This window comes from Arachis duranensis, chromosome 2 (genome assembly GCF_000817695.3).
Source record: "Arachis duranensis cultivar V14167 chromosome 2, aradu.V14167.gnm2.J7QH, whole genome shotgun sequence".
Lineage (NCBI taxonomy): Eukaryota > Viridiplantae > Streptophyta > Magnoliopsida > Fabales > Fabaceae > Arachis > Arachis duranensis.
In genome coordinates this window covers 15,184,767-15,212,436 of record NC_029773.3, presented here as the reverse complement: position 1 = coordinate 15,212,436, position 27,670 = coordinate 15,184,767, and the positions used below count along the sequence as shown (strand labels likewise).

The following is a 27,670-nucleotide window of genomic DNA, read 5'->3' as shown; positions in this document are numbered from 1 at the left end:
GTATGAAAAGATTGAAATTATAATTTTAAATTATTTTTTTAAAATTAATTTGAATTATAATAATTTGATTAATAAAAAAGTAACATGTTATGTATTGTTTGTTTTTTTTTAGTGTTAATTGGATTAACTCTAAAATAGTTATTAATCGGTTTTAATAATTTACTTTTTTCAATACATCAGACATATATATTGAATATGATCATAAATAATATAGTAATAGTTAAATCCACCAATAAATATATTGGTTATTACCACACTATAAAACAAATTAAATATAAAGCCTATTAGCATTTATAAATCTATAAAATCGCACTGTCTTTGATTTGCGTGCAAAGAATTTACTTACCAAATAAACTTAAAATATGAAATAAAAATATTTATAAATTGGACCTAACATCACTTGAAAAAATAATGAAAATAATCAACTTACCTTATCATCCATGAGAACCATTTTTATGTAAGTCGTCTTGTTCTTATCAAATTTAGATGAGACTTTTCATAACTTTATATATTAATTTTGTTAAATAATTCTATATATATATATATATATTACGGTAGTTTTTCTTAATATATATACATATACACAAATAAAAAATATATGAATTATATTTTGTTAAACTCCATGTTACCAGCTATTAAAAACATTTAAATCACATGTATTAATTTTTTGTTATAATTATTTCGTTATATATATATGATTATTTTTTATTCTACAATCATGCAATAATATTTTCATAATATTATTGCTATATATGAAGCAACTTTATATTACTATAATTATATCAAATTTAATTATGACTGTAAATAAATAAAATAGGAAACAATCAAAACTAATTTTTTATAGTCAAAATTTACTGTAAATATAAAAAATAAAATCACTAATGATTAAAAATTTGAGTAGAAAATATAAATCTATAAGCTAAATTCAATTTGTTAATTAATTAATTTTATGTCCATATAATAATATTATTATTATTATATATTGATTAAAAGTGTGAATACATAATAATAAAATTATTACATACTAATGAGAATGAGAATTAGAACTATATCAATTATATCAATTATATAAATTTGAAATTATTATTATTATTGAGTAATGATGATAATTCATGTGATAATGAATATTACCTATAAAACATCTAAAATTAAATAATATTCAACAGTAATTATGTGACAATTATAATTCAAAAATTACTGTATATGAAGTCACGTGAATGATTATTATAATTGATATAATAATTGCTATAATTGCTACATATTCTCAATCTTATCGGTTGTATCAATTTAACTATATCAATTATATTCAAACCATCCTCTTGTTAAATAAGCTTCATCATCCGCTATTCATGCAATGCGACAAGGTATAGAATTGCCACAACGAGAAACCAAACTAACCATTATTCCTCTCAATGGCATTGCATGCATGCAAAAGAAAGCCGGTAATTTCTGAAAAAAAAAATCACAATATGTTATAAAATTATTCTAATAATGAACAGCTTAAAATAAGAAAAATTAAATATATTACCAATCGTTGAAATTGCATATCCGAGTTTGTCACAAATTTAGCAAAACTGAACTTAAACTGAGAGAATTCAATCTCATTATGTGCTCCACTTTGAAGATTTTGGGGCAGACGTAAAAAAGCATAGAGACATTATTCATGAGCTAATTATAATGCAATTAAATATATAATAATATTCTATATTATTTATTTACCGTCATGATTTGATTTGATTGTTTTCTAGTTTATTTACTTACATAAATGATTAAAATATATAACATAACTATCGTAATTATTATAATTTTATGATATAATTATAATTAACATATTTTATCATAATTAAATATTGATTTGATATAATTATAATGAAAAAAGTTTTCTAAAATAATATAATCATACATTATTTATGAGCTAATTATAATACAATTAAAGATATTATTATATCATAATGTCTACTTACTATATTAATATAATATCAAAAGATACATGTTTCATTATTTTTTATAGATAAAATCGGTTTTTATTGGCAACTAAATTGTGCTTAGGACAACGAAAACTATATATTTAGGTAGAGTTTTTTTTGTCAAATATAATGAAAATACCAATAAAGAAATAAAGAATAAAAATAAACTTAAATAATATACTTGACACTACTTTATTTTATTAATTATTAAATTATTTAAAAATAGTACATCCACGAAAATACTCATAATATATAAATTGAGGCAATAATTTAAAATTTTCTAATTATAATTTAATCAAATACTAATATTAAAACCAAATTACTTAAACAATATTGAATCTATTCTAGTTCTTAGTCATGTATAGTATAGAGTCATTCTCGTAACGATAACCAACTGAAATAACATTGCAAATATCAACATTTAGAATTCGTGCAAATTCAAACCATTCTCTTGTTAAATAAACTTCATCATCCGCTATCCATGTAATGCAGCAAGGTATAGAATTGCCACACCGAGAAACCAAACTAACCCTTGTTCCTCTCAATGGCATTGCATACATGCAAAAGAAAGTCGGTAATTTCTGAAAAAAAAAATCACAATATGTTATAAAATTATTCTAATAATGAAATTGCATATCCGAATAATCGTTGAAATTGCATATCCGAATTTGTCACAAATTTAGCAAAACTGAACTTAAACTGAGGGAATTTAATCTCATTATGTGCTCCACTTCAAAGATTTTCGGGTAGACGTAAAAAGCATGGAGGGGATGGAACTTGAACTTGCCCTATAAAGTTCCGTGGATGCAATTCCTCAATCAAAAATCGAGCTCCTCCCAAGAAAGCTAACTTTAACCACATTCCATTAGGTTGGTCATAATAGGTGAGTAGATCCAACCGTCCTTCGGTAAAGTAGAGATTATTGTCCCTTCTTTGAACGCTTACATCCATGTAGTTGGAACCTGAATCAGTAAAGACAACTCGATGAGGTATTTCATGGATGTGATGCATTGTAAACGATTGTGGTAAAAGATAATCGAAATGGAACATTAGACAATAAGAATAACTTAGAGTAACAACAATTAATAAATTATTAAAAGAATAATATAATAGAATGAGTATATGAAAAATATTATAAAAAATTATAAATTGTACTTGATATAATTATAATGAAGATATGTTTCTAAATTAGTATAATTATATATCATTCATGAAATATTAATTATAATATAATAATATAATTATAATAAAGGTATTTTTTATAAAATAATTTAGAATATATGAAAAATTTCATTCGTTTTGGAGGAAAAACAGACTCACAAGAGATCGACACGTCACCCTTATTAGTTAGGGGAAAACCCAATTTTAGTATATTAAGTAGATACTCCATTTGAATTAATATAATTATTTATTTGATCTAATCAAAATAATAATTAAATGATTATTTACCAAGGATTAGAACACTCGTTAGTGTGTGACCCTATAGGTTCAATACTAAGCGGGTAGTATATTAGTCATACTAAATTTACTAATCAAGGTTGGCGTCTAGCAACGATCCTGGATGACCCGATAGTATGAAGTAATAATATTTTTTACTAAGAACCCAAGATGAACAAAAATACAACTCTTTCCATCTTTTTAGCTCTTGGCTAACTTTTAGAGTACGATTTGATTGTCAAACTCTAACTTGTTACCATTATTATCATGAATTATGAATGACTTAAGAAACTCATTTCTTAATTTATTCAAACCCCCTTGGCCAAGGCATTTTTATTTCATTCATTATAATCGTAGAGCTCAAACTCATTACCATAGTTGATGGATTCCATTTTGACTACTCATTAATTCTACAAGTATTTAAATCATACCCAATGTTCATTCAACTAACACCGTAGGGTGTTAGGTGTCCAGAATCAAAGTATAACAAATATATTGTTAATTACTATGATAGTCACAGACCAAAGAAAAATTCTAATATTATGTTCATCATAAGAATATCCTATTGACAAATATACGGTAATTATAACCATTAGGAATTCTTAGAGCGAGTCAGTTCAATAGTTATATCTCTGTATATATCATTTATATATATAATTTAACAAATGAGATCTATTAATCTTCATCCAATGAAGACTATTATATATATATTAATCTATCCGAATCACTATTGTCCCATTTTTAGTGATTCTACGATTAAGAACAATTTAAATTAAAAGTACTCAAAAAACGTATATCTCATTATTACGATCCTTATCATAATTATTCGTTTCTAATTTTTAATTAAGGACACTATCATAAATTATAAAAATTTATTCTTATAAAAAAGAATAATAATAATAATAATTTATGATAGTATTTTGTTGGACATACACATTTATCTCCAACAAAACATTTTTCAACCAATAATTTTAAACTATTTTCATGATACACTATAATCAAAATATTTGATCATTTTTGATGGAGGGAAGAATTTTAATTATAAGTAACTTTCTGAATTGTCTCTAGTTGACAATAATTTGCAAATAAAGAGATAAAGATTTTCAATTTCTATAAATGATTTCTAACGTGATTAATGTGATTTTTAGTCGAAACAACTAATTTAGATGTTTACATCTAAAATAAATTTTTGCTTTAAGATGGAGTACATGCATGTAGAAGTAAAATGGTATACAATATCAAATTCTTCATTACTGTTAGACTTTTAACTTCAGGTGGCATATATATAAATACTGATTTAGCAAAATTAAACATGATAGATCATTTTTCATCACATACTATTTCACTGTCATAATTAATGGATAACAATAAAATTTAAGACGTTATATAAAGTAAGCAAAAGATCAAAGTAAAAAAAAGAAGATGAGTTACTAGTAATGATTTTGGTTTCCAATTGATCTCGGTGAGATTTTATTAAAGAATCTATTTGAAATCGCCGAAGAAGTGACGAACTTCACATATTACATAAAATTTGTCGAGGAAAGCGACAAACTTGCCTACAATGCTACAAAAAATCGAAAATTAAAGTTAGATTTTTTTTGTTGGAAATAAATATTTTTTTTATTTTATAACAGAAAAAAATATTCTTTTGTTAAGACTTAGTAATTGTTTGGGCGTCATTATTTTGATAAAAAAGATCTTTCTTAATGAAAAAAATCTTTTTTATTTTTAAGTGTGTTTGACAAATTTCTAGTAGTAAAAATAAAAGCATTAGAAAAATAATTTTTTTTGAAAAACTGTAATTTATATCTTTTTTTAAAATATTTTTTCTTTAAAAAAATATTTTTTATATAATAAATAAATAAAAAAATATTTTTATATTATTATACTCAAATATAATTAATAGATAAAAAAAATCTTTTTATATTAAATATCCATATATAAAATTACTTTTATTTTTTTATAAAATTTTAAAAAAATAACTCAAATTTTTTTTTTTTAAAAAGTCACCTGAACAAATTCTTAGAAATAAAGGACCATTAGCATTATAAAACGACCGTAGGTCAATCTTCTTGAGCAAGAAGCAAAGCGAATTGCAAAGACGTGGCACTAAGCCGAATACAAAATGCGCGAACCACAAACATAAACCCAGACGACGCTGCTGCTTGCTGGGGGAAAAAAACCGGGAAAACCTTCTTCCATTTCACTTTCCCGGTTCTGGTGAAAAGCGGAACAAAAAATTGAATTCGAATTCGAAAATTCAAACCTAAAATCGAATGCAGTAATTTTTTTTTTTCGTTACTGAAAATGATGAATGTAATCTATTACGGAAGCTAGGTTTTGGCGATTAGCAATTAGATGGAGGAAGAGCAGGATCGAATTCTGCTCAACAGTTTGGGCGTTAAGTCGGCGAATCCCGAAGACATTGAACGCCACGTCTTAGAAAAGGTGTGTGCGTATTAATCTGGTTTTAATTTTAATGTAATTTAATATACTTTTGAAATTGTATGATCATGTTTTCCGGTTTTGAAATTGGTGTTGAATGCTGTTGAACTCTGCTGAAATTTCTAAGCATTGATGTGATATCATTGTAATATTTGTTTGTGATGCTGTGCACAAATGATTTTAATACTTTCAAAACCATGAAATTTGAATGTGCTGAATTGTGTGTGTTTACTTGTAGTTTTACTTGAGCTTGACGATGAATACTAAAATGTCTAACCATATATTGAAATTTGTAAGCATATCTTTGATATTGGATATCAGTATGTGTTAGACGTGTTCACTAGTATTCCTGTGTAGAATTTTTTATTTTGTATTTTAATTTTGAGACATAAAAGTTGAACTTGGAGAGTGTGAAATTGTAGGCGACTGCTGTTCCCGAAGCTGAAGGGAGTGTGAAGGAAGAAGATTCTAGTGTATCTGGAAATGTTGATCCATCATCTGCTACTAAAGCAGAGCTTAATCAGAAACTGAGGGCAGTGAGATTTGAAATAGATGCAGTAGCGTCTACCATTCAGCAATTGAGAAGTGATGAGAATGATGGAGAATGTGGTGGTGTTGGCGAGGACAGCCAGGAGAAAGGAGTTGCTGAAGGTGGTTCCTCCAATGATTCAAACCTTCAGTGTGTTCTTGCTGCTGATAGGCTACAGAGCCTGAAGAAAACAAAGGCTCAACTAGAGGAAAAGCTTTCGGAGTTCTGTAAGGATGATGTTTCCAAAAATAGTGACCAGGAAAAATTGATATTTGATTTAGTTAAGCAAGATAGAAGACCAAAGAAGAAACTAAAAAAAGAAGATAAAAGGCCACAGAAAAGCTCGGGGAAGCGGCAAAGGATAGTCTCCTTTAATGATGATGCTGATTTTGATGCTGTTTTGGATGCAGCCTCTGCAGGTTTTGTTGAAACAGTGAGTTGCTTTTTGATAATAACAGTTTCAATATTTCTTATTATGATATTAGTCATATGATAAAGTATTGTTTTGGTCCTAACTTTTGGGTTGAAAATCAAAATGGTCCTTAAGCTCTTTTTGTTGTTCAAAATTATCCCAAAAGTTTACACAATAGTTCGTAAATATTTCATTTCTAATGATGCTATCATCTTTCTCTCATAATTTCATACCTTTTCTTCATCTTCTTTCTTCTCTCTTTCTGTAACCCTAAACACCACCACCTCCACCATCATCAACAAAACCAGCTTCTCTACCCATAAACCTGCTTTATTCATATCTTAAGTAAATGCATTTGATGTTCTGGAATGCTAAACAAATTTGCTGAGGTATAGTTGGTTGAGATAGATATAGAATATCTGATTTTCTACTGCTGATACCATAGGAGAGAGATGAGTTGGTGAGAAAAGGGGTTCTAACCCCTTTTCATAAGTTGAAGGGCTTTGAGCGCCGATTTCAACAATCTGCAGCATCAAGTAGCCATAATGCATCTGAGCAAGAAAATACTGGTGATCTTGCTTCTGAAAGTGTTGAAAGGGCTGCTAGATCAATATCCGAGGCAGCAAGAGCTCGCCCAACCACCAAGCTGCTTGAATATGATGCCGTTCCAAAGCTTGATGCCCCCACCTTTCCATTTCAAAGGCTCAGGAAACCACTTAAATTACGAGACAAAGAGGAAGAGGAGAATAAAGATTCCAAGAGGAAAAGGAGGCGGCCTTTGCCTGGCAGGAAATGGACAAGGCGTGTTTCTTGTGAGGATATGCAACATGGAGATAGTGGTAAGTTCAAGTTTTAATGTTCTCAATGCAAAAGTTGGTCTAGTTATTATAAATCTTGATGACAAGAAAAATTGATCAATGAATTATTGTTAGGTGAGATTGTATTTGGATATGGTATATACATGATCGTCATTGACTTATATTTCCAATTTCCCTAGATTCTTACTTCATTTATTTAATAATAAAATGGTTACTTCTAAAGACTGGAAAATGCATGTCGGCCCTTTATTGGTGTGGAAGAAAGTCAGCCTGGGATGTACCATAGGCCTTGTTTTCACTAGTGTTATGTACACTTGTATTTATATTTATATGTTCATATTTGATATTTAATCTGTTGAACATTGTGCAGAAAATGCAAATGGTCACTTGGATACTTCTAGTTGTGAAAGTTTGGAAGCTCAAGATGTTGAACTTGCCGATCATGAATCTTCTTATATAACATTAGAAGGTGGACTAAAAATCCCTGATAACATCTTTGATGCACTGTTTGACTATCAGAAGGTTGGTGTTCAATGGCTGTGGGAATTGCATTGCCAAAGAGCTGGTGGAATTATTGGTGATGAGATGGGCCTTGGTAAAACTGTCCAGGTCTTATCTTTTCTTGGTGCATTGCATTTTAGTGGCATGTACAAGCCCAGCATTATTATCTGTCCTGTTACACTTTTGAGACAGTGGAAAAGGGAAGCTAAAAAGTGGTACCCGAAATTTCATGTAGAGCTTTTACATGATTCTGTTCAGGATTCTTCTCCTAGAAAGAAGCAAGCAAATTCTGATGAATCGGACTATGAGAGTGATGTTTCAAACGACAGTGATGATGAAAGAAGTGTACCATCTAGAAACACAAGAAAGTGGAAATCCCTGATAAATCGTGTTTTGAGATCAGAATCTGGTTTACTTATCACCACTTACGAGCAAATCAGAATATTGGGGGACCAGTTGCTTGACATTGAATGGGGTTATGCTGTTCTTGATGAAGGACATAGAATAAGAAATCCTAATGCTGAAGTCACCCTTGTTTGTAAACAGCTACAAACTGTGCACCGCATTATAATGACTGGTGCACCTATTCAGAACAAGCTGTCAGAACTCTGGTCATTGTTTGATTTTGTTTTTCCTGGAAAATTGGGTGTGTTGCCTGTATTTGAAGCAGAATTTGCAGTTCCTATCGCCGTTGGTGGTTATGCAAATGCTTCACCATTACAAGTATCCACAGCATACAGGTCGCTCAATATTCCCTTTCCTATTGTGTTAATGGGGAAATTTATTTGGTAACCCATTTTTCTCTCCTGTTATTAAACTGGAATTGCTTTTCCAGGAATTTGAAAATGTTATTTCCCCAAAATAATCGTTGGTTAACTATCTATTTTTTATTAGTTATATGTTAACAACAGATTCACTAATATTGGCCATATCATGTACTGGAACATGAAGCAGTGAACTTTTGAACTAGATTAACGGCCTTTTCATCTACAGTACCGATGTTTACTTAGTGAGCTATGCAGTATGTTAGCTTCCAGGACAGGAGTTTGAATTTAATTGTTTCATTGACAGGTGTGCTGTGGTGCTGCGTGATTTAATCATGCCTTATCTTCTTCGACGCATGAAGGCTGATGTGAATGCGCAGCTTCCAAATAAAACTGAGCATGTCCTATTCTGCAGCCTCACATCAGAGCAAATATCTGCTTATAGAGCATTTTTGGCAAGTTCGGAAGTGGAGCAAATATTGGATGGACACAAGAATTCTCTTTCTGGAATTGATGTGATGCGCAAGATATGCAATCACCCTGACCTACTTGAAAGAGATCATGCCTCAGGTAATCCAGATTATGGAAATCCAGAACGTAGTGGGAAAATGAAGATTGTAGCTCAAGTGCTCAATGCTTGGAAGGAACAAGGTCACCGTGTTCTTCTTTTTACTCAAACCCAACAAATGCTCGACATTCTTGAGAATTTTTTATCTACTTCTGGTCATATGTATCGGAGAATGGATGGTCTTACTCCCGTAAAACAGAGAATGGCTTTAATAGACGAATTTAATGCCTCAAATGATATATTTATTTTTATTCTAACAACCAGAGTTGGGGGTTTGGGGACAAATCTTACTGGTGCAAACAGGGTGATAATCTTTGACCCTGATTGGAATCCTTCAAATGATATGCAGGTAACTTTGTATGCACATCCTTTTTGGTTTTGGAATTGTTGAAAAATTACTGATAAGCTTTGCTTAACCACATTCAGTTAGCAAGTTTATTATAGAACATGCGACAAAGAGTACCTAAGCATGTTTGGGGCAGAGTGGGTGAGGGAAAACATCCAGACAATTTTTTTCTTTTGCTATTTTAGATTTATATTTTATAATATATTCTTGGTTGTGAAATTGTTTTAGTTTCATTGTCATGAGATATAATGCTCTGGTTTCAAAATTAAATCATTTGATATTATTTAATAGATAACTGTTTCTTTTAAAAGGCCAGAGAGCGTGCTTGGCGTATTGGTCAGAAACGGGATGTAACAGTGTATAGGTTGATCACACGAGGAACTATAGAGGAGAAAGTTTATCACCGTCAGATTTACAAACATTTTCTTACCAATAAAATACTCAAGAACCCACAGCAGAAAAGGTTCTTTAAAGCCCGGGATATGAAAGATCTTTTCACATTGAATGTGGATGGAGAAACTGGGTCTACTGAAACATCAAATATTTTCGGCCAAATATCTGAAGAAGTAAATATGGTTGGGACACACACAAACAACCAGGAGAATAATAAATTTAGCAAGACTACTGAACCGGTTTCTGAAGATGTTGCAGCTGATAATGATGACCAATCACAGAGCGGATCTCCGAATGGAAAGGGCAAAGGGAAAGCGGAACATGGTGACGGGGTTGATGAGGAAACAAATATATTGAAGAGTCTTTTTGGTGCCAATGGGATACATGTAAGTTTTTTTCATTGTGTACAACCAATTTATCATGCATATAAGTGTATTTGATTACATTATTGGAAAACTACATTCTGCTGAATGAGTAAATATTTACTATTTAATAATTAAAGATAACTATGAAACAAACAACTAATCATATATATTGACTTGCAGAGTGCCTTGAACCATGATATGATCATGAATGCCAATGATGAGGAGAAACTGAGGCTTCAGGAGGAAGCATCCAAGGTTGCACAAAGAGCTGCAGAAGCTTTACGTCAATCACGAATGCTCCGAAGCCACGACAGCGTCTCTGTTCCTACATGGACAGGAAGGTCTGGAGCTGCTGGTGCACCAGCATCTGTTAAGCGGAAATTTGGTTCAACTGTGAATACCCAGTTGATAAAAAATAACAAAGCATCTGATGGATCACCCAACAATGGAACTAAAAAATTGAATGGATTTGCTGCTGGAGCGACGTCCGGGAAGGCATTATCTTCTGCTGAACTTTTGGCAAGAATTCGAGTTAACCAAGATAATGCCATTGGTGCTGGCCTCGAACATCAATTTGGTACAAGCTCAAGTTCAATTAATCAAGCAAGATCTACAGATGTCAGATCTTCTAGAGCTTCTGAAAATATGTCTGGCTCGCAACCTGAAGTATTAATTCGTCAGATATGTACATTTCTACAACAGCATGGCGGCAGTTCCAGTTCAGCCAGCATAGTTCAGTATTTCAAGGACAGAATACCCTCCAAAGATCTTGCTTTATTCAAGAATCTGTTAAAGGAAATAGCTACTCTGCATAAAGGGCCTAGTGGATCGAATTGGGTTCTGAAGCCAGACTACCAATAATTAGCTACTATGCCAATACTTGAATGCCAAAAGTGTACAAAACTGGTCATTTTGGTAGAAAGCATTCAATGTGGTCTTGCAACGGCTTACTTTAGTACTTCATTGTCAAGTTTTTTTGGGATCGTGAATGGTGAATAGCTGTTTCTCCCGTTGGCTGGTTCTCAGCCTAATTTTGTAAACTAATCAGGGACAAAATAGGTAGCCTTTTTTTCTTTTCGTTGCTAAGAAGAAGGCATCCTTTTATTGTAGAGAAAGTGATTTTGTAAAGCCCCTTGCTTACTCTTCAACAAAAAAAAAATGTGATTACACTAATGCTCTTTGTTGCCAACAAAAGAATTCTCTGATTACTGTTATTTTCTTTTCGGTCTTTTTTTTCTCTGCAGAATTTCATTGATTAAAGGTTCAGTTTGTACATATCAATTTATCAGCTAAATCTAAGTAGGCAAGTCTTGAAGGGAAAAACTTGTGTGTCATGTGACTAAAACTTCGAGTAAAACTTTAACTCGCCTCCTAACAATTTTACAAATTTTCATTCTGTTCTTCGTCAACTGAAAAATAACATTGTGATTTTTCACCAACTTAATTAAGTTCCTTTTGAAAAAAGAGCTTAAACAATAACAAACAATAACAACAAAGTCTTGTCTAACTAAGCGGGGTCAGCTACATGAATCAAATGATACCATTGAGCTCTATCAGGTATCATGTCTACAAAGAGACTGTTTCCATGTAAATCTCGTTTGACTACCTCATGGATTGTCTTTCTAATTCTTCCTCTGCCTTTCACCCCTTATCCATCTTTCATCTCATCCACCCTCCTGACTGGGTGATTTGTCGATCTTCTTCTCACATGTCCAAACCACCTGAGACGCAATTCTACCATCTTTTCTACAATAGGTGCTACTTCAACTCTCTCTTATATCTTCGTTCCTTATTCTATCCAATCGCAGATGACCACTCATCCATCTCAGCATCTTCATCTTTGCCACACTTAACTTATGTTCATACTCCCTTTTGGCCGCCTAACACTCTGTCCCATATAATTCGTCTTACTACGGCTTATGCGTAGACCATACACTTCTAGAGCTTCTCTTCATAAATCTAACTTCTTATTTAGCTCTTCCCTTAACTCTCCCATAAGGATAATATCATCGGCAAAAAGCATGCACCATGGCACAGGTTTTTGGATATGCTCTGTGAGTACTTCCAAGACTAATGTGAAAAGGTATGGACTTAAAGATGATTCCTGGTGTAATTTTATACCAATAGAAAATTTTCTTGTCACACCACCTTAAGTCTTCACACTAGTTGTAGCCTCATCATACATGTCTTTAATTGCATGAATATATGTGATCCTTACTCTCTTTCTTTCCAAAACCTTCCATAAGACCTCATTTGACACCCTATTGTATGCTTTTTCCAAATCAATAAACACCATATGTAGATCCCTTTTATTACTACGATACCTCTCCATCATCCTTCTTAACAGGTAAATCACTTCAGTTGTGGATCTGCCTGGCATAAAACCAAATTGGTTATCTGTTATTTGTGTCTTTTGTCTCAACCTCCGTTCTAGCTCCCTTTCTCATAACTTCATGGTATGGCTCATGAGTTTAAATAATAAATACTTATATTAAAAGTAGCTTATAAAAAGGTTATTTTGTATTTAATTTTTTAGTTCTAAAAATGCTCATTTTAAAAGAATAGTGATAAAAAAATTTATTATAAGAGAAATAATTTTTTTAACTTTTCCATAAATATTTAAATAGCTTTTTAAAAAGTTACAATTTGATTTTGAAAATTGTACCAAATATTAATGCTATAACTTTTCATAAGTTAAAAATTAAAAAAAAAATTACTCATGAACCTATCCAAATTGGCCTTAAAGGGAGAAATGGTTCTCTAGTGACTTAGCAGAATATTACCATTTTGCACATCTCAAAATGCTTTACCTCTTCTTCTTCCTTTTCGTTGTTCATCCCACCACAATCATACCTCTTCACTCCACCCCAAATGACACTACCTCACTCCCTCACTTCCATCATCATCATTTAACCTTTACCATTGCACTTCACTAATACCTTTTAGTGTCCTCACAAACTTACTCCCTCCTCCTCCATCATCTACATTTTCTTTCACCATACCTTTCTCATTCCATCTTCATCATGTCTAACTCTGCCTTTCACCCTTCATTCTCGTCCACAATATCACTAATTCTCAACTCTAATAACAACAAAATCATCCGCTGCAACATCAATTTTTTTCTATTTTAAATAAACTAAAACATAGCTCCAAAATTAATGAAATTTGAAAAATTATCAAAATAAAGAGGGACGAAGGGGAGAAAGAAAAAGAGAGGAGACGGCGAAAGCTAAGTGAAGTGAGATGTGGATCTAATGAGTATATTGTATTGTTGTAGAGATGAATGAGACCATAAGAATGGACAGGGGGCAAAGGTGAGGAGTAGAGACAGAGGTGGGCATGATGAAGGTGGGGTAAATGGTGGCAGTAAAGTAAGGAGAGTGTGGTTCGAGAGAGATGAAGATGATGGAGTAGCGTTGGTAGTGGTAGCAGCGTTGGAGGTAGCACTAAAGTGCAGTGGCAGAAGAAGAAAGGAAGAAGAAGTAAAACGACAGTATTTTGAATTAACGGTACACATAGGCAAGATCCGTTAATTTTTCACGGAGACATTAACAGATGGGACATAATGTAATGTTTGACGGAATTAATCGTGAGGGACTGTGATGTCATTTTTTAATCGATGAGGAACGGAATGAAAATTTGTGAAATGGTTAAGGGACGGGTTAGAGTTTTACACCTAAAACATTCGATATATATCTTACTTGCCAAAAAAGGAAGAATCTTATTGTGAATTTTTGTATTTGAATTCTCTAAAATTTGAATTTTACTTTAAAAAGTAAAGTGTGATCTCTCGCCATTTATTTTATAGGTGGGACCAAAAATAAATATGAGAGAGAAACCATTTAAGAATAGAAGATTATACTTTACCCTCTAAAGTATAAATTTAAAATTTAGAGGATCCAAATTCTGAATTTTTATATTTTGTGTTGGTACAATGTGATTTTTGCAGCATTTTATTTGTTTATTTATTTTTCAAATTCCACTCCTATGTTATCTTTCACCTTGCTTTGGAGATTTGAGGTAATATTCAAATTGGTCTTTTAATTTCTTAGCGCTCATCAAAACCGTTTTTCACTTTTGGAAATAACCAAATTGATCCTTAAATTTACAAATTGTGAATTACTTTCGTCCCTAATTCAATTGTCGTTAACTCAGTACTGACATAAAGCATTAAAGTTTTATCATAGCATCCCCAACAATAAAGTGACATGATTAAGACTTTAGTATGATCAAAAACACGTCTTAAATTGATTAATAGGACTCATTTTGGTTAATATTGGTAGACACTAAAATAAATCTAATTAATTAATTTAGGACACATTTGATTATACTAAAAGTTTAACCAAATCACCTTACGGATAGTGATGGCAAAACTCCCCGAGACGCGGGAATCCTTGCAGGGACTGCTCTGAATGGAGATCTGACTATGAAGAATTTTTTTTGCGGGAATAGGGATGGGGAACAAAATTCTCCTGGGACAGGTGCGGGGACTCGAGCGGAGATCCCCGCCCTGTCCCGCTAATCCCCGAAATTCATAAATTTACTTAATTTTTCTTAAAAGTTTATTTCTCATATATGTTTTTAAGTCATTTCACATGTCATATATATAGAGAGAGAAACCCAAAATCCTAATCCTCATTTGCATAACTCTTCTTCAATTCATAGATCCCTAGCGTCGTCCATACTCCATCCAACCTCTCTGCAACCACCCCCTCGCCACTCTCCTGTCTCACCGCATTGTCATCTCTCACCGTTCCATCACCTTCACCACGTCGTTCTCTATATTTGTGGCGTTCCTTTCCACAATTCTAGCGTCTTGTCCATTCTCCTCTCTACTGCCGCGTCCCCCACCTCGTCCATTGCATTGTACTCTGACTCGTCATGGCGTCCCCCAATGCGTCATTTTGAAAGAAGTCACCATCTTGTCGTTTAGATTTTTCATATAAAATCTTACTGTTTTTAGATAGGATGGATACTTTCAGCTCTATTCTATGGTAATTAATAATTAGTCAAAACTATCAGAAAGATGGAGAATGGAGTCCCTGCGAAAAATGGGACACGGCGGAGAACGAGGACGAGGACGGAAAACGAGGACAAGGACAGAGAGCAAATCTGTAGGCAAAAATGGAGAGCAGAAAAGCATCTCCTACCCCCGCCCTACCCCATTAATATCCCTACTTACGGTTGAGAATGCCATACTAATACTTTAATGTTTTATACTTTTATGTTAGTATTGCGTTAACAACCGTTGAATTAGGGATGAAGGAGATTCACGATTTATAAATTCATGAACCAATTTGGTCATTCTTAAAAATTAGAAACTATTTGATAAGTACTAAAAATTTCAAGGACTAAACTAAACATACTTCGTATCTCGAAATTTTATATTTTCACTCAGATTGAGTATTACTAGTTTCAAAGTTGAGTCTAGGGATGTCAATGGGATGGGGCGGGGCGGGGCTCCCTGCGGGGCCCCATTTCCCATCTCCCTATATTTAACATTCATATGGAAATTATAGTAAAAAATATCAAAAAAATAAAAAAACAAACTAAAAAATATTATTACAAACACACAAACATATCTTATCTAAGATTATAAGTCCAGAAATACAACATAGCAAATCATAGTCCATAAAATAAAATCTTAAAATGCAACTTCCATTATAAAGAAAGCAATAAAACAAAGTCTTTAACATTAAATATTCTTTCATTGTCGGCATAAAACTTCCAACAAACATCTCCATGTTCTCTGTTAAAACAATAGAGACAAATATGTTAACATACAGTGACGAGAATGGAAGCAAACACGCAAACGCAGAAGTGGAGAGGAGAAGGACGTCGTGCCTGAGGAGAGAGAATGACGCGGTGAAGCTGCTAGGGTGACGGCGCAAGAATGGCTGGTGGCTAGCTGTGAGGGTTTTAAAATTTGAACAAAGTGGAGAGTGAGTGACTGGAGTCTGGAGAGTTGGGGTTTGGATGGGAATAGAGAGTTAGAGAGGGCGCAGCAACAAAGGTGGGAAGGGAATATAGGGTTAAGGTTTTTTAATGGGTGAAATTACTAAAATACCCCCTATGTTAGAAATAAAGTAAGAGTATTTAAGTAAGTTTAACAATTCGGGAAATTATCGGAGATGGAGCGAGAATCCCCGCTCGGGTTCCCGCGCCTGTCTCGGGAGAATTTTGTTCCCTATCCCCATCCCCACGGGAAAAATTCTCCACCATCGAAGCCCCATTTGAGGCGGTCCCCGCGGAGATCCCCGTCTGCTGGGGATTTTTGACACCCCTAATTGAGTCTCAGATTGTTTTATATTGAATTATAATTGCTTATGATGCAAGATGTGATACTATTTTGTTTTAATTTTATTTTATTTTTGAAATTTTAGAGGTTATACTTTGACTAATTTTTTATTTAAATTAAATAAATATAATATTTATCAAAATGTGTAATATATAAATAATTTACCGTTTTAAATATACATACATATCTCGATTACTGTGGCAAAAAAATCTTTAAAAACACAATCGAATACTGCATATCTGAAATATGGTAGAAATTAAAAAAATATATAATCCAAAAACATCCGAGATATGACACACCTGAAAGTAGTGCATAAACCGAGTATTAAGTATCCAAGATTTGGACATAAAAAATTTACCCGAAATACATGTATTATTGTAATAACTTAACTATAATATTATATACTTGTATTATTGTATTCATATGATTAATTAAATATTCGAATTAAAAAAATTAACGATTTAAATTTTTAAATTAAAATTAATAATTTTATTTTAATTTTACCCCTATGGTTGATTGCACTCGTATTACTGATATAGTTAAATTAGTTATCTAATTTAGGGTGATAAAATATTGATTTAATTATCAACCAAACACAATCAATTCATATTAGAGAATTATCAAGAAAAGGAAGCAAAGAATAATCAAAAGAGAAAATTCTTTTTAACATTAAACTTAGGAAGACTATAAGTGTACTTTTTAAGTTTTGCAAATGGTAAGGGTTAACTTGTAGATAAAAAGAAAATGAAGAATGAATTTGTTTAGCATTTAGACTATTTTGTCCCTCAAATAGTAATATATTATGATTAGAAATGTTGAATGTGATAGAATATAATGAAAGGATGAAGTTGTTCAATACTAAATTGTGATGGACTTCTATTTAATTAAAGTGGCGTTGAACTCGTATATGGAGAATATAGGTGCTTCACAGCCACGTGGTGTCAATGGAATAGAACTCGGACCATACGATTTCTCCATCAGTAAAAAAATTGAAAAAAAATTGAAAACAACAAACAACTCGGAGGGTCCGTTTTTTCTAGCTTCCGAAATTCATATTTGCCCAACCACAAGTCGGACCATGCGATTTCTTAAGCGAAATTTTAAAATCAAACAACTCATATGATCCGATTTGTGTACTCTGAGTTTTTTCAATTTTTTAACACAAATCGGAAGGTCCGATTTGTGTACTATTTGTGCACTCCCACAATTTTTAAAAATACAAAAAATTACCATATTAAAGTATATCATTCATTTTACTTCTATATCAAAATTTTTTAGCCACAGACTTACTTTAATAAAGAGGTCAAAAACGTCTTTTCATAAAGATATTTGTTTAGTTACACTTAAAAGCGTAATTTCTAGAGAAAAAAATAATTTAAAGAGAATAATAACAATTTTAAATAAAGATAAAACTTTGATAACATGCAAAAATAAAACCCAATACACTATCATTTAATTGTCTAAATGAAATATCTTCATACGAAGACAATTATAGAATCTCCATTAAATTATCCACCTTACTCTAAAATTGAAAGCTTATGGTTTTTGGTCAGTTGGGGGCGAGTCACGGAGACTCGCGGCCCATATTTGGGCTGAACTTAAGATGGAGCAGACAAGATCATATCTGCATCTCCAAATTTGGATGAGAGTCTCATTGGCACGACATCAATACTCTCTGTTGATGTCGTTATAGGTTTGAGATGGTTGGAAGGGAGAAAACAAAAAGAGTAAAGAGTTCCTTTAAATTTGGAGAGCATTCACTCGCATATATATAAACATATGTTAACAAATTGATGGAGTTGATAATATACGGCATAAAAAATGATATAAGCCAGAAGAAGGAACACTCCCCTGAACACAACCAAAGGTACAACATGGTCAAAAGAAAAGAGTGAGGGGTGGGACTGTAAATTCTTTCATATAGACATCGAAACCTGTTAAAATACAAGCAAAGGATGAACATAAATATATCCAGAGTTTTCATTCTTCGAGGACATTGAATTACTTGGTATTGATGTGATTACTTTTTCAACAGGACACGCTTTTTCTTCAGTTTCTTCCAGATTCTTTTTCTCAAAATAAAGAACCAAAAAAATCTGAGAACAGTGAAAGCCTTGGTTAAAATGCTCATATATATAATCATCAGAATGCTGCCCATCCTGAAGCTGTGGTTGATCCTGAAGTGGTGGTTGAGGGAAGGTTTTTCTGTGATTCAAAATGAGGCACAAATGGTTTATTTTTAGACCACATCAGGGACTAACATTTGCCGCAACATCAAACTGAGATGACCAAGAAATTTGCTTGTTTTATGGTTGATAATAAAAAGGATATAAAATTTCAAGTAAAAAAGTCATGATTCACCAAAGTTGTTATAAACACAGAACTAAAGAACTGCAGTTAGTGTTCTTGTTGTTATAACAACTTGACTGCAAAACTATTATGCCTTAAAACAAAGGAACAAGAATTTTACATGTGGGAGTAGAACATCTAGAATAAAAGAATGGCAAGGTGATGGAAATTAATCCTAACCTATGTATTACAACTAGCTAGATGAAAAGCCTGTAATGCCCAAAATTAGAGTTCAGCTAGATAATTTAATCAATCTAAAATAAATGATGTTGCAGTCGGTCAGATGTAAATTCCTTAATTGTTCATGTAAATTGTAAATATCATATAGATAGGAAACAGAGCATTAGCATACCTTCAGTAGAGAAAGATCTGATAGAGAGTCAGTGGAATGTCCCACACTTTCATTGGTTGATTTAGGATCAGAGCTGCGAGTGGTAGAAGCAATCCGAGCAGCAACAGGATCATTAGGAGGAGGTGGAAGAGGAGACCTGATTTTTCCTGCCCCGGTCGGAGGGGGAGCAAGACTCAAGGCTTTTGGCTTTGGCTTTGGTGTTGCAGCATGCCCTCCTGTTAGTCCCGCAGCTGAGAGCATGCCAGTTCCACTAGATGCTTTATGCTTCACATTAATCCTGATGGTTTCCCCTTCCTATAGACCAAAAAGAAAAAAAAAAATCAATCAAATCAGCAAAGATGCAGAGATCTAAATCCCATATATATGTAGGAGAATATGAGATTCAAACAGCACTGTTTAGACTTTAAAGAATTTACAGTAAATTCATCCAGATCTTTCAAAAATTTACAGGCCATGCATCTCAATAACACACTTGATGATAACATCAGATTATGCTTAATTAACTCGAGCTCAACAAGCATATAAAGCAGACAAGTACACAAATATAAATATTATAACAGCTGAATTTATCCATACATATATAAATATCAATTCACGTTTCACGATGACATTCTTGACAACAGCTTGAACCACTCAACCAAAACACCTAACTCCCCATATTAAGCTTCAATTGCTCAGAAACTTCAATTTAGAATTCCCAAATTACACGGCTCAACAGTTAGATCAATCCAATAATGCTAACTTCCATTCAATGAACCACAAAAATTACTGAATTACACTTCAATTATTCTTTAGTTATAATTCAAGAATAAGACTCTAGAGATCTAGTCTAGAGGAAAAGAAGATCAACAAAACCATACAAGATATTGTTTACATCTTATTGGTTTAAACTATTAAATATGAACATTCATGTAGAACAATATGAGATTATCTGATCAATCTGACCTATGTAGTTGACACCATGAAGTGGACAAGTTTTAGCTATTCTAGAGATCGATCAAAGCACACAACTTTTCAGTTCATTCCACATCATGGACTTCACTGAATTACGCATTGCAAAATTACATCAATTGCATCCATCAAGGCACATAAAACTTCAGTTGACTTAACCACTTCAACAAATTCACTAAACTACCATAGCAAAACCACAACAATTGGATCAATCAAATAACAAACAAGCTTCTATTCAAATAACGTTAACTCCACCAGCCCTCAATACTTGGACCAACCAATGCACACAAACTCCGATTCATTCAACGACAACACTGAACTATGCTCCACACTCATCAAGCTGACTGATATTCTTAAACAAAGTTCAAACTCGAAAGAAATCTTAATTTCACAACCTCAACAATTAGATCAATCATAGCACACAAACTTCGAATGAACTAACACTAAATTTACCAGCTTCAAACAACTAGATCAACCACTCCAAACTCCGATAAACATCTACCAGTCCAGTGTTTCTATAACAATTTTTTAAAAAATAAAAATATTTTTTTTTTCTATTACTTGTTCACAAAAAAATTGCAACTGAAACTCTCATTACAAACTTTCCCAAACCCTAAAATAAGCTCTAATTCAAGCAAACACTCACCTTGAGCCGGTGGTTAACTGCTGGATGAATATCAATTTGCGACTCATCGTCGCCGCCGGCGACTTCCTTTTCCTGTTCTCTGCTAACATACTTATCGTGATCGGAGAGCGCGACGTTGAAATCAAACGCCTCGTTTCGCTCATTGAACCCTAATCCTATGAACGCGTGCTTCCCCCTTCCGTCCTCGATCTTAAGGACGAAGTAGCGTGAGGAATCGAGGCAAGGTTCGACGGAGGTCTCCCGCTGCCCTGGGTAGATGAAGCAGGCGGCGAATAGGTCACCGGAGTTCGGATCCTCGAGGCGGATCTCGCAGCGGTCGCGGCGGGATACGACGCGGATCCGACCTGACCAGATCTTGTCGGACTGGAGCCACTCGCCGCACTTGTAGCCGCCGGCGGAGGCGCGCGGCGGGATCTTGTAGACGGCGACCTCGCGCACCACCAATAGAGTGTGCTCGTAGGCCTCCTCTTCCTCCACCTCAAACGACATCGTTTTGGTGGGAGAAAAAGAGAGAGTAGTGAATTTGAGTTTGAGTTTGAGGTGAATTTAATGTGGATTTGGATTGGATGATGTTATTGGGGTTTGGTGAAGAGGCGTGGGGTTAAAGAAGAGAAGAGTGTTTTGCGTTTCTGTGTTTTTTTTTTTCTTTTTTATAATTTTTGTTAGCTGTGTGAGATTGAGAGGTAAACTGTTTTTGGGAGTAAGAGAGTGAGATGACGATGATGCATAAAACAACAAACAAGACTGCTTTGGAAGCTAACTATCACATTCCTTTTGCCATTTCCGATAACATCTTTTCCTTTTTCATTCTCTTGCTCTTGGCTCAACGCGCTTGTTTCTTTTTACGGTTTTTTTCACTTTTTTTGGGTGAACATTGTTAGAGTCTCCAACAAATATTCCCCACCTAGAGTAAACATCCAAACCCGAGCTCTAATAATTATCTCAAAGAACAACGTCCTGATAAAAAAAAAAAGGGGCTCAATCAGGGACTGTCCTTTAATGTAATCAAACAATACGAATTCTCTGTTATCTCTATCATTCACTCCTAACAGAAATGGTTTACGAGACACGTTCAGGTGATAAGTTATGACAAAGTAAATGTTATGTTGTTATTCTTAAATTAGTGAAAAATTTATTAATTCAGCTGTACATACAAAATTTTTTTGTTAAATAAATCTAATTAAGTTGGTCTAAATTTAACAAAAACCAATCTCAAATTAAAGTACGTGTAAACACACGCTTTCCTCGACTATTGAATAGCGCAAACGTCATTATGAAAAACAGTTCGCTCAAAATTTAAATCAGGTTCAAAATTTCTCAAAAATCTCTCAAAATCGTCGCAAAAAGTCGAAAAAATTTCAAAGTTAAATTTGAAATCATTACCAAGAAACACAGAAAAAAAACACGAAAGATTATTGAAGGTATTGTTCACTAATCATCTAGTTTTCTCACTTTTCTTGTTCTCATTTTGATCGCAAAACACTATATAGTCATAATTCTGTTTATTTAATACAATCATTTCGTGTTCTTTTCTTGAAGTATATATTACTTTTTCTCATTATACGCTTTATTTGGTGATAACTATGTTAGGTTGGTATAAAAATATTACGTAGTGTTTGTCGTATAATTTAACCTATATTTACATGTGTTTGAGGGATTTGAATTTGTTTTTGCATGTTTCTTTGAGTTGCATGTGTTTTTAAACTCACATTGTATGATGTAATAAAAAAATAATAGCGTATTTTGGTTTGTGTTTTGGTATATTTGGTTTGTCTTTCTATGTATTTCATGTGAGTTGAGGTGTACTTATTGCTATTGTCCTCTTTATGTTGTAACTATACGATAGAATATTGTTATTGTGCTTCTAATATTATTTTGTACATATTTGAGTAATTTACAACTGTTTTTGTCCATTTATCTGGAATTTTGTTCATCGATTTATTGTAACAAACTATAGAATTTTATTCTAGTACTTCAAGTATCATTTTATGCATGTTTCATTGAGTTACATGTCTTTTTGAACTCACATTGTATGATGTAATAAAAAAATAAAAGCGGTGTATTTTGGTTTATCTTTCGATGTATTTTGTTTGTCTTTCGGTGTATTTTGATTTGTCTTTTGATGTATTGAGGTGCATCTGATGCTCTTGTTACCTGTTAATCTTTTTTTATTCTTTACAAAAAAAATGGCAAAAAAGAAAGCACCAAAATATAATGTAATCATATATATGTTTGAACAACTCAATTTATTTTGTATAAATATAGTTTATTTATATAATTCTCATTTATTTACAGAAAAATTATTATTTGAAATGCTCCACAAAATTCATTCATGATCATTTATACAACATGAGTAATAATAAGAAAGTCATTATTCAATAACTGGGATTTGATGGTTTGATACATATCCTTGCCATGAATATGTCATGTAAGTTTTTGCTGCCTTTGGATTGAGTGCATCTGGTAAAAATTAATTTTGTAATATATTATGTAAATCAAATTTTGGTGTATTATCAAATTATTTATGTGTTATTGAAATATTTTTTGTGCTTTTATAGGGTAGCCAAAATTAACTTTCAAGAACTTAGTGAGGAGAATAAGAAAGTTGGTAGAAGCTTCTAAGGCAAGACTTTATCGCAATTATCAACCTCTATGATGGAGATGAGTGTTGATAGAGAAGAAAATCGGTTGAAATTCAATAGAATATTCATCCTCTACATTCAGATGTCCTTCTTGTTGCCAACAACAGTAAACAAATTTTTTTTTCAGTTCACATGCCGTCCATTCTACACGTGAACACAATACGTGAACGGAATTGGGGTGGTCATATGCTCAACTTCCTCATAAAGGGCATTAGAGAGCACACATTGAAAAAGAAATATGTTATTAATGGTTACCTTTTTGCTCTAATGATTGTTTATTTTCACGAATCGACACACAAAAATAGGCCAATAGATACAATTTCTGGACCATCCTGGGTACAAAATTGGACTAGGGAGTTACTGGTTGAAAGAATAAAAGCTGAGATCAAAGATGGTATGGTAACTCAATAGAATTCTTTTTTTTTATTTTCAATGTATTTATTATAAATATATTGTGTAAACAAATATTTTTCTATTTTAGAGAATCATAAAAAGAGCACAATTGAGAAAACAACTAAAAGAAAAAAAGAAAAAAAAAAGAAGGAAGAAAAAGAGGAAAAGAAGAAGAAGACTATTTTTTCAAAAAATGAAAATGTTACTGAATCTGAGTCTGATTCTGAAGATGACTTGGAGGAGATAACAAAAAGAAGAAAATAACCTAAAAGAATGGCAAAGAAATAAGTATTTTTTTCGTGTATTTTTTACCATTTAATTATGTTTATTTACCTGATAATTGTTTGCTTTTTCAGGATGGAATCCAAGAAAAGAAAGCACGTTACTGAATATTCATCTTCCCAAAAAGAAAGTGAATATGATGATGCTTTTTTGTCAAAATTTTATTTATAAACAGAATTTTTTGAATGTATTGTCAGAAGTCAAGAAAGTGAAGAAATAAGAAAAAAAGATTGAAAAAAATTCACAAGCCTGCAAAGAAGTAAGTATTATTTTTCGGTATATTTTATCAATTTTATTGTGTTTATATGCCTAATGATTATTTGATTTTTTAGGATGGAATCCAAAAAAAGGAAGCATGTTATTATGGATTCATCTTCCGAAAAAGAAAGTGAATCTGATGATGAGTAAGATTAAAAAACTATCATTGTACTGCTATGTTTTTTATTTTTGTAAAAATTTTATTTATTAACAGAATTTTTTGCATATATTATCAGAAGTGAAGAAAGCGAGGAAATAAGAAAACAAAAATTGAAGAAAAAAATCAAAAGCCTGCAAAAAAGTAAGTGTTGCTTTTCAGAATATTTTGTCAATTTTATTATGTTCATTTGCCTGAGAATTATTTGCTTTTCTAGGATTGAATCCAAAAAAGAAAACATGTTATTGAGGACTCATCCTCCCAAAAAGAAATTGAATCACTAATGAGTAAAATTCAAAAACTATCATTATAATGCTATGTTTTTTCCATCAAAATTTTATTTATTAATAAAATCTTTTGCATATGCTGTCAGAAGTGAACAAATGCAAGAAATAAGAAAAACGAGATTGAAGAAAACAAATGATAAACCTGCACAAAGGTATGTGATGCTTTTCGATGTATATTTTCAATTTTATTGTGGTTTTTTTTTTGCGTGATGATTGTTTGCTTTTTCAAGATGTAGGAAAAAAACAACTGATATTCCAGAAACTGGGTTCCACTCCACAGAAGCTCACAATGATTCTTCGCAAACGTAAGATTCAATGTCAGAAATTCTTTCTTTGTTAAAATTTTCTAAAACCTAATATAATTACTCTAGTTTTGCTGAATAATGTTTATTTTTCCTTAGAATGCCACATATAAATTTGAAAAGTAAAAATAATGTTGTGTTTCTAGCATAGACAAGCTATTAGAACAGTGTAAATCAACCAAATGATAACACATAATTTTTGTTTCTCTTACCATTTCTTTAATTCTTATGCTACCATATTCTGCTTCCAGTTTCATATATTTTTTTTAGGAAAAAAAACCTTTTAAGATTTTATGCAAGGAAAAAAAAAGACAAGAAAAAAAAGAAAAAACATTAATTATGTAAGTTCTCATACAACAGAAGTTGTATTTTTATTGAATGCCTGAGGTGTAGTTGAAGCTGATTTCGGTATATTTCAGGTTCAAGGAATAAGAAGAATCATTGAATGAACCAGCTCCTGATCAGAAAAGAATAATAGATGATAATCCTAAAAGAAAAATAATTGTTCTTCGAAAACAGACTCATTCTCCATCAGAACCATTGGACATGTGAGTTTTTCAATTCACTTGCAATGTTCTATTCATTGAGTTAATCATTTGCACCTGAATGTTTACTCTATATTAAATTTTTTATTTTTGTTTTCCTTAGAGTTTCACTTCAAGTATGTGCTCCTCTTAGGAAACATCTGCTTCAAGCCCTCCCCAAAATCAACAAACTGTTGAAAAAGTCTTTTGGAGAGGAAGATATAGAAGAAGAAATTATTATTGCGTAAGTATTACTTAAATTCTTTTTCTAATATTTTTTGTGTATTTAGTTTCTCTTTCGATGTATTGCTTCTATTTTAAGGTGCACTTGATGTTGTTGTCCTCTTTCTATTGTAACTAGGCAATAGAATATTGATTTTGTCCATTTTGAGGGACTTTGTTGTTGTATTTGTTGTAACTAGTCCATAGAAATTTGTTATAGCGCTTCTGGTGTCATTTTGGGGATGTTTTATTGAGTTACATATCTTTTTAAATAGCGATGTATTTGGTTTGTATTTTGGTATATTTTATGTGAATTAAGGTGCACTTGATTTGCTTGTATTAATTAAATTCTTTTTCTGTAATCTTGCATTCCTCCAAGACCTCAACAACCTGAACAAGAATCTCATGAGTAAGTAACTCCTACTAATTTGTAAGTTCTACTTAATAAAATTCTTTTTCAGTATTTTTCTGTCACCATACAGTCATCCACCCGCTCAAGCCGTGAATGATGGAATAATATTGGTTGCCAATGTTGCATTAAAGAATGATTTTTTTGCACCATCATTTAGCTTTGGCTTTTCTCAATCAAGTGAAGAAGCTACACTTATTCAAGAGGGTGAACCACCAACTAACAAGAGAAAATCTCAAGATAGCCCAATATTTGTGGAAGAGTTAAAAGATTTGGTTAAGGTCATGAATACTGAGATTACAGCAGCATTAAATTATATTAAGCACAAATTTTTTCCTCACCAGAAAAGATGCAGCCTATACTGAGCTTCCTTGATAAGTTCAAAACTCCCGTGATTCAAAAGAAAATAACAGACGATCTTAAGGAGAAATGCTTTTTTTGGGTCACAAATATCAATACTAGTGATGATGGATGCTCTAACGAGTGGGAGACGATTTTTAAGCTAAAGCATGAATCTCACTTGAAAATAACCAGAATGCACTTTGATTCTTTTAAAGTCAAACCAGATATAAAAAATCTGGTAATATTAGATAACATTAATGATTTTCTTATGAGTCATGCCATATATGTATTAAGTTTGGGCTTTTGTTTTTATAGGTTGTTTCGGTAATGTATCAAATTCTGAACAACAAAAAATTGAAAGATTTGAAAAATTCATATATTGTCTCCCCCTAATATTGTGGTAAGCTATAGTACATTGAAATTTTGGTGTATTTTTAAAATATATTGTTTGTTGTAACCATGGTTTTGAAAACTAGACCGATTGATCCAACCGGTCCAACCAGAAACCGACGATGAAAATAGTCCGGTCTTATGAGTAAAACCACTAATTAGAGAGAATTGACCAAAAATCGTCGAATTAGCCGAGAACCGATCAGTTAGACTAGACCGGAAATCGGGAGGTTCTTTCTAAACGACGTCGTTTTGCATATTTAAAAAAAAGAGAAAACAAAACCAATGCATGAGTTACATACACCCCCCCTTCCCTCAACC

At 32.4% G+C, this 27,670-nt stretch overlaps 2 protein-coding genes across 2 annotated transcripts; one reads left to right on the top strand and one right to left on the bottom strand.

The window, feature by feature from the left end:
* Positions 1-5,492: 5,492 nt before the first annotated feature.
* Positions 5,493-11,736, top strand: LOC107473731 (protein CHROMATIN REMODELING 8). Its single transcript, XM_016093321.3, has 7 exons — positions 5,493-5,852; positions 6,272-6,811; positions 7,236-7,629; positions 7,979-8,849; positions 9,181-9,790; positions 10,099-10,566; positions 10,726-11,736. The coding sequence occupies exons 1-7, from the start codon at positions 5,763-5,765 to the stop codon at positions 11,404-11,406; spliced, it is 3,654 nt and encodes a 1,217-aa protein (XP_015948807.1). The 5' UTR covers positions 5,493-5,762; the 3' UTR covers positions 11,407-11,736.
* Positions 11,737-18,578: 6,842 nt separating this feature from the next.
* LOC107473733 (uncharacterized protein At1g03900) lies at positions 18,579-22,041 on the bottom strand. The gene is made up of 3 exons (XM_016093323.3): positions 21,142-22,041; positions 19,545-19,838; positions 18,579-19,048 (listed from the first exon to the last, which is right to left on the bottom strand). Exons 1-3 carry the CDS (start codon positions 21,628-21,630, stop codon positions 18,986-18,988), a joined length of 846 nt encoding a protein of 281 aa, XP_015948809.1. The 5' UTR covers positions 21,631-22,041; the 3' UTR covers positions 18,579-18,985.
* Between the last annotated feature and the right edge of the window lie 5,629 nt (positions 22,042-27,670).

Excerpts from the sequence above, each read along its gene's own strand:
- LOC107473731 (XM_016093321.3), top strand. The coding sequence starts at position 5,763 with ATGGAGGAAGAGCAGGATCGAATTCTGCTCAACAGTTTGGGCGTTAAG. Across the intron at positions 5,853-6,271 it reads AACGCCACGTCTTAGAAAAG|GCGACTGCTGTTCCCGAAGC; the intron begins GTGTGTGCGTAT and ends GTGAAATTGTAG. Across the intron at positions 9,791-10,098 it reads ATCCTTCAAATGATATGCAG|GCCAGAGAGCGTGCTTGGCG; the intron begins GTAACTTTGTAT and ends TTCTTTTAAAAG.
- LOC107473733 (XM_016093323.3), bottom strand. The coding sequence starts at position 21,630 with ATGTCGTTTGAGGTGGAGGAAGAGGAGGCCTACGAGCACACTCTATTG. Across the intron at positions 19,839-21,141 it reads CAGTTAACCACCGGCTCAAG|GAAGGGGAAACCATCAGGAT; the intron begins GTGAGTGTTTGC and ends TTTGGTCTATAG. Across the intron at positions 19,049-19,544 it reads CAGATCTTTCTCTACTGAAG|AAAAACCTTCCCTCAACCAC; the intron begins GTATGCTAATGC and ends TTTGAATCACAG.